This window comes from Austrofundulus limnaeus, unplaced genomic scaffold (genome assembly GCF_001266775.1).
Source record: "Austrofundulus limnaeus strain Quisiro unplaced genomic scaffold, Austrofundulus_limnaeus-1.0 Scaffold22, whole genome shotgun sequence".
Taxonomy (NCBI): Eukaryota; Metazoa; Chordata; class Actinopteri; order Cyprinodontiformes; family Rivulidae; genus Austrofundulus; species Austrofundulus limnaeus.
This window is the reverse complement of record NW_013952424.1, coordinates 887464-894918: the sequence shown is the minus strand read 5'-3', so window position 1 is coordinate 894918 and position 7455 is coordinate 887464. Positions and strand designations below refer to the sequence as shown.

General features: G+C 40.2%; 2 protein-coding genes across 3 annotated transcripts in view; one reads left to right on the top strand and one right to left on the bottom strand.

Moving 5' to 3' along the window:
• Positions 1-6210, bottom strand: part of tespa1 (thymocyte expressed, positive selection associated 1) — a 13842-nt gene extending 7632 nt beyond the window's left edge. The window contains exons 1-5 of one of the 2 annotated variants that reach the window (XM_014004135.1): positions 5678-6210; positions 3436-3685; positions 1801-1978; positions 1624-1666; positions 411-451 (exon numbers count right to left, since the gene is read on the bottom strand). In XM_014004135.1, the coding sequence (XP_013859589.1) occupies positions 411-451; positions 1624-1666; positions 1801-1933 (217 nt within the window). In that variant the 5' untranslated portion in view covers positions 1934-1978; positions 3436-3685; positions 5678-6210. Of the gene's footprint in view, positions 1-410; positions 452-1623; positions 1667-1800; positions 1979-3435; positions 4146-5677 lie in introns of those variants that run through there. The other variant, XM_014004134.1, reaches the window with a different exon arrangement.
• A 203-nt stretch (positions 6211-6413) lies between these two features.
• Positions 6414-7455, top strand: part of sp1 (sp1 transcription factor) — an 8076-nt gene continuing 7034 nt past the window's right edge. The window contains exons 1-2 of the mRNA XM_014004132.1: positions 6414-6500; positions 7034-7107. Of these exons, the coding sequence (XP_013859586.1) occupies positions 6494-6500; positions 7034-7107 (81 nt within the window). The 5' untranslated portion in view covers positions 6414-6493. The remainder of the gene's footprint in view (positions 6501-7033; positions 7108-7455) is intronic.

The following is a 7455-nucleotide window of genomic DNA, read 5'->3' as shown; positions in this document are numbered from 1 at the left end:
GCTAAATAACAATAAAATGTTAATGGGAAATTTTAACTAGGATTTTACACTCAGAACGTAAGCTGAATAATGAAAATGTGTTAATGACGTTTTTTTAATTTATATTTTATTTTACACTTGGCACCCCATAAAAGTGTTGTTCTTCCAGCTGCTTTATTAAACAGGTGTTCACCAGGGASTGATTTGTTTTATGCCCCAGATGCCCTTCCTGATCCAAACTGGGCTCAAACTTGSGGCCTCAGGATTTCAAAGTACATGCTACCAACAAAAGTAAAGTTTTATTTTAAACAGCCCACTTTTGAGTTGTTCATTATTTACTTCACACATAAGCAATCATGTATTCATTCGGTGAAATATCTCAGCTCTGTGTCACAGTCGTACATTAGAATAACGTTCCAGTTCAAACTCACCAAAACTGAGCTGACGGCCGTTCTCCCCACTGACTTCTGATCTGCAAGACATTTTTTAGATTTTTAATGTACTGTATAAACACAAACACACATATCAGGTTAGTGTCATTTGCATATGTCTTTCAAACATGTGGCTGCGTTTGCATGGCCAGCTTCATCAGGGAAATAATAGCAGGCGAGTTACAGTACAACCTTGTTGGACTTTCTGTAATCTGTTTTCAACAGGCTGCTGAAGCAACTTCCTCTTGTAGAAATATTAATCCCCAGGTTAACGCCACATAAACTGCCGCCCATTTTCACTTTGACTTCTAAGAATGCACGTTCTTTCTTTGAATGGGGTTTTCACAAGCGTTGATCCTCGTTCTGATATTCTATCGTATAAAACGTGACCGCCTGCAGCATCGACTTCCCTCTCAGTGAGTGAAGTCTATTTATATATATTTTTYCTTCCTTCTTCTTCCACTCAGTTTCATAAAAGAAAGAGGGAACTTTTATTTCCTATTGGTTATTTAATTGTTGAATTAAACCACAACATTATTTCATATGTAGCAAAGAGCCAAAAGCATCATTTTATTAGTTATTGAAAACTTGCCGGGCAGCGCAGTGGGGAAGTGGTCAGAGCTGTCGCCTCACAGCTGGAAGGTTGAAGGTTTGGGCTTTTCTATGTGAAGTTTGCTTGTTCTCTCCATGCATTTTTTTTTACAGGAACTTCAGTTTCCTCCCACAGATCAAAATTATGCATATTAGACAAGTTGATATCTGTAAATAAACTCCAGGTATGAGTGAGAGTGTGAATAGTTGTCTCTACGTGGACCTGTGATGGACCGGCGACCTGTCCAGGATGCACCCCGCCTCTCACACAGTGACAGCTAGAGATAGGCTTGCATAAAACTTGCATTTGTTTTGTGACAGTTTTATCTTTTATATCGACAAGACAGCGAGCACCACTGACAAATCGCTGCAGGTAACATAAAATGTTGCCTCGGTGCATTTCTTTTGTGGTTGACAACAAGCTTGCTTTTATTCTTTTGTTGTCGTGGTACGACTAAAAGTACCGTGGCCACTTCGTAGCATCATCTTCCTGCAGCACCTGACAGTTTCCATTCTCTGCTCGCTGTTGTTTACTACAGTTTCCAAAGAGCTGCATTCTTGAGAAGCTGTCAGTGCTCAGAAACTGTTACCTCATCAGATGACATAAAACAAGGTGACTCACCCACAACCCATAAGCCAGGACTCAATTTTTCCAGTGAAGCCTCCTGTGGAAATCACATTCCTATTAGCCATTTTAATTTGCAGCAGCTTAAATCATAGATTCAAGTGTTGCACTGAATCTTTTTGCTCTTGTCGCTCAAAAGAAGATAAATGTTCTGAACGTGTTGCAGGATCTCACCATCAGAAAACACATCGTCGTCCGCTATCCAGGCCGACGAGTTTCTGAACCCATCAGGTTCCTCCAAAGTGAGGCACTGTCGGCTGCTCTCGATCCAGGCTCGTCGCTTCACTGTGGACGACGAGCTCTCCATCGTCTCGGCTCACAAACAACCAGGGAGCGTGATGAGTCTCTGAGGCTGTCAGGACACAGGGTCAGAGATTAAACTGTTTCAGGTTTTAYGAATGTTTACTTTAAAATTAGACTGTGGCTGCTAAAACAACCAGGACCTGTTTTTCCTGACCACAGCGTGAAAGTTAAAAGGTACTGCAGAAACTTGGTTTTATTTTATTTGACCAAACTCCATGTATAAAAAGAGGGTTATGTTATAAATTTATAAAAGTAACAGCACTTTGAAAATGTTCCACCATCAACAACATAATCAGTTACAGATGAGGATGACAGGATTTGACAAAAAAAGATGCCAAAGATTGTTTTTAACCACCATGATCATAGCTCATCACCCCAGAACAAACTCACCAGGAAGGATCACTTTTATCTGTTTCTAAAAATAGTTCTCCATGACAAATCGTAAAGAAATTAGGCATTCCGATATCCATCTACAGTACATAATATTCAAAGAATTTGAGGAAACCCATTTGCATGAAGGCCAAACCACGCAGGACGTCTATAGGCCCTCAGGCATTGCGGCATAAAAAGGTGTCCGTTTGTTTGGCCTCAGCTGCACCTAAACATTAGTGTGACTCAACACGTTCCACTCCTGCTTCCAGAAATAACACCTGAAACTGTTACTTCTCAGAGAGCAAGTTTAACTCTCCACAGAAATGTCTCCAAGCTGTGTAGCAGCTTATAGCATCCATTTAATTGTTTTATAGTTCTGAAACATAAACAATGAACATATTTTAATTGATAGTTAAACAAAGTTCTGTATTTTCATCTTAGTCTCCATAAAATCCCTTTATGGATGTAAATTCTATCTATCTATGTTTTYCGTTATTTTTTAACTCAGTGGTTTGTTTTTTGTTTTGTTTTGTGTAACCTTAAAATGACTGTTGATGCTGCTTTATAAAAGATGGTTACAGCGTTGCTTATTTAGTTTGCTGATGATCYGGATCTCTCGCATTTTCATGATACCTTAAAATTATTTGCTCTATTAAAAATATACTTTATTTTTTTTTAAATATCAGAGCAAAAAGTGACAAAAGGTTCAGATCCACTTGTGGCCTGRGCAGGCTGATAGTTTGTCTGTGCTTCGTATTTTACATTCAAGATAAGAGCAGCTCTGTGTCACTAGAAACCTTGACGTTAATGTGTAATTTGTTCAAAATTTGAAAAAAATGCCAACAGAGCCCCAAAGGTAGCACTGCAGCCCAGGGGGGCACATAGTAAATACTACCCTGGTGCCACATGCAAACSTGCTTTTTTAACCAGTGCTTAAAATATGAAACATCAGCCCAATATTTAACACTAAGGTAGAAAATGTTGAGGCCATTAGACTTTTTTTTTAAATACTCTTATTGGATAAAGAAAGTTAATCTTTGTATAGGCTATGAATGTAAAAGTATCAAAACCCTTAAACTATGTTCAGATTTGTTTTAATATAAAAAGTTGATCAGACAAAGAAAAKAGTTTTACCTTCATGGAGGCTGCAGGTTTCAGTTCTGTGTCAGCTCTCGGCGCTCTTTTCTCTCGTTTCCTGTCAGTCTGTGTGAGGAAACTTCAGCTTCAGTCAGTGGAGAAAGTGCGCACAGCATGCTGGGGTTTATCGGTGATGGAGCGCCTGATTACGGGTTTCTGCTGATTTCCACCGAAAGAACCCCCCGTTGTGTTTGGGCTCGGCAGGGCTGATGATAGATCATCTGTAGGAAGTGACTTTGCATCTCATCTGAAACACAAGAAGTTATCAGCGTGGGACGCAGCTGCGCCACATCCTGCATAAAACAAAACGCAGAGTCGAGCTGCAGCAAATGTCAGAGGTGAAGCGTCCAAATTCAAATATTACAGAAGCTAATTTACAAATCAGGAAATTGTGACCTTCTTTAACATCTCACCCCAGAGCAGCTCCACTATGACGCGTGCTTACAGCAGCTTGATTAGGATATTTCTACGATCCAATTTTAAAAGAAATAGAAATAAATCTTTTTTGGAAATTTTGCCAGCAATTAAAAGTTATTATTATTGATAACATTATTATTATTATTGTTAGTGTTTTTAAAAGATTTGTGAATTTGTCACTTCTAGACTGGACTTCTGAAATTCTTTATTATTTGACTATCCAAATTTAGGGATGCACCGATATGAAAATTTCAGCCGATATCGATATCCGATATAATTATTGCTGTTATGGCCGATAACCGATATTTACCGACATTACATAAACACACAAATTATATTATACAAATACGCACAAACACACTTGGGTCTTTTAGGATACCGTAAATAAACGACCAGACCTCTGACATGACTCACTACTTCAGTTATTCCTGGCTGCGCAGCATCAGTATCACTTTCATGATCAAACAGATGCCGCTCAACCAAACATCTCCCCTCTCAAAACAGAAACTAAAGATAAAAAGTGGGAAATCAATATTGGACATTAATATTGGCTCAGTTTTACATATCGGACCGATGCGATATTCTAAAAAATGTCCAATATCGGCCGATACCGATATTAATACCGATACATTGTGCATCCTTATCCAAATTGATTTAAAACCAGAATTCCCAGCCTATATTTCTCTAGTTTTCTTTATTGACTTCCTGCAAATTCAGAACAGGATTCAAAGTCTTATTTCTAAAAAACTCTCAACAAACAGGCTCCATCTTATATTAGAGCCTACTGTCCAATGCTCTCAGGCTGGAGGTTTAGGTTACTTGTATTTGGAGAAATCTAGGAGGCATAGCTTTGTTATCCATCTGAGGCTGACCCTGTTAACTTAAGACCAGGCTTAAGATCTTGCTTTTTGAATTGGATTTCATGAGCTATAGCTATGTTGCTAAAAGAGGACAAACTTTTCTGCTGTCTTCTCTCTTCTTAATAAACTACAACTATCTGATCGTCTTTGTTTGTGTCTCTTTCCTGTCCTCTCAAACTCCAGATCGAAGTAGATCATCTTTCTGAGCCTGGATCTTCTGAAGGCTGAAAAAGAAAGTTGCTCCTTTCCACTGTCACAAAAGTTCTAACTGTAACAAAGTAAAGATTTGACACAATCTCCTGACCTTCTTACATAGATAATTTTTACTGATTGTCAATGTTCTGAAAAGAACGAATTCACTGTGATTCAATTTGAATCTTGACCTTGTTTGTTCCTTTAGTCCTCTGAGGTAACCTTTGTCAGTTGATGCAATATGATTAAACTGATTTGGTTATTTTAAGACGTGATAAAAATAAATAAACAAAGGAAAACCTCAACGATGTGTTTAGACATTTTGCTGATAAGGTTTGGCTGCTCTTAAACATTTTAGGGAACAAACAATGCTCATCAATACAAGGTATTATGAGTGTTGATAAGGTGATGGAAATTTTTGCAAAGGTCACTTTGAGGACACTGGAGTCTTTTTCTGCTAATAGGTATGGTAATAAATAGTTTTAAAAAGTATAAATAAAACTCAACCTACAACTGCATGTTACATTTTTTTCATTTCGGTGTATTTCTTCTAGTGTAAGATCAACTATGACAAAGAGATACATATTTGGAGGCAGAAGTGCAAAGTGTTGCCATGTGTATGAAACGGGGTATGGTGGACTTCAGACACTGCTGGGTGGGCTCAAGCCTGGTCTGAACTCCACCCTCTGTCATGTTTACATGGGTGCATGTGCTATTTCACTGACAGCCCCATCACATTGGTAAATAACCCTCCCACAAACTTTCCACACCCAGTGTGGGAACGATATGGGGGTTCCTCATCTCTCCTCCACCCTGCGTGACTCCTCCCGCCACCTCCACAGATCCAGCAGCAGCCACAAGCAAGGGAGTGGCCAGCAGCCACGGAGGCAAGACTCAAACGCTCAGCCAGGCCTCCCCCTCCTTTCTTCCCACCTCTCTGCTCAAAGAAAGAGATAAGCTTTGGCTTCTTTTCTTTGTCGAATGACACTCTCCACTCCTACACAAATCAAAGAAAATTATCAATATTTACATAGACAAAAATACTCATGACGCTGTTTATGCGGAGAAAAACAAATAACCTGACGTCAATTATGCTCAGGAGGAGTACAACCTACCTTTTTAGTCCCGCCCATATGTCCGCCTTTAATCAAATTTCATTGGCTGACTGTTGCTCATTGGGCGAGGTTAACGTTTCTATTGGACAAAGTAGCAGTCAATCAGAAGTAGCTCTTAATGAGGTGCGCTTAATTTGTTTTCAAATAGCGCCATAGTTTTTCTGGCTTTTAGCTATTGTAAGTAGTTTCTAGGTCAGTCGTATTAAGAGTTAAATTTAAAGTGTGCAAACTTGTGATTAGCTTTCATTTCACGATTGCCATTTAAACGCTGGTTAAACCTCGACTGAAATCGTCCAACATTCTCGCTATTCATGTGCGCGCGTTTCACTAACTTTTCAGACTGCAACGGTATATAAATCGAACGCACCCACCCGCCTCCTTCAAAGGGAGGGAGAACATTAAGTTTGTGTGAAGTTGTGAAAAGTTGTCAAGCCGAAAAAAGACAAGAGAAACTCCTCCCGTCTTCAAATTATGAGCAGTAAGTGAACTTTTAAAACTCGGTGGCGTAGTATTAACCGACCTTTAACTCAACAGTTTGAAAAGTTGTCAGAGTATAACAATGAAATTGTTTAAACTATTAAAATGGTAATGTTTTGTTGTCGAGTCTGTAAACTTAAAAAGTGGCCAACTCTAGTTACTTAACGCTACTTGTTGGTGGTGCTTCTCTTTAACTTACACCGTCACCCAGTTAAATATGTAGCTAATACTACATGTATTAAACAAATAAATAGATCTGTATATTTCAAAGCAGATGAAACTGCGTTGGTCGCTTTAATTGTCTGGCGAGTTTTCTGAACATTACTTGTGTAGAGTTCGTGTTAGCTCAGAGGCTAGCTGGCCCTGTGAACGCTCAGCAGACTTTGTTGTCTGAATATCTGCATAGCAGCTACGGAAGTTACCAAAGGGAATGTAGTTTGAGGGTTTTGATCGTGTTTTTACTTTGTGTTCTCTTCTGTGCGACTCAGTTTGACGCTTTGCTGTCTGAGAAGTCTCTCAACTCTTCTTCCGCAGATCAGCAGCAGGGTGAAATGGCCGCTGCGGAGAGCGGCGGAGGATTCAGTCAAAAGCGAAACACAAATTCACAAGTAGGTGAACCACCCGTGCTATTGCCACATCACACGCTTTGTCAGCATAAACCTGCCATTTTGCTACTTATTAAAACGATTCGGTCACTCGTCCCATCCGCGTCGGGTCCTGGTCTGGGTTGTTGATCTTCTCCCCGGAGCACATGTCACCGGGGTGGGGAATGGGCAGGTAAATTTCGCCCACACGGGGTGTTCCCGTCTAGCCCGGCGCTCCGTGTGCGTTTCGCTCGGCCCATTTGGCTGTCCTCGGAGGGGGTGGCTAGAGGACTGTGCTAGTTTATAGGGCAAAAATAAAGTGTAGGTGGGGAGATGGGTGGGTTTGGGGGGAGGGGAAGCCGAGCCCGCCGC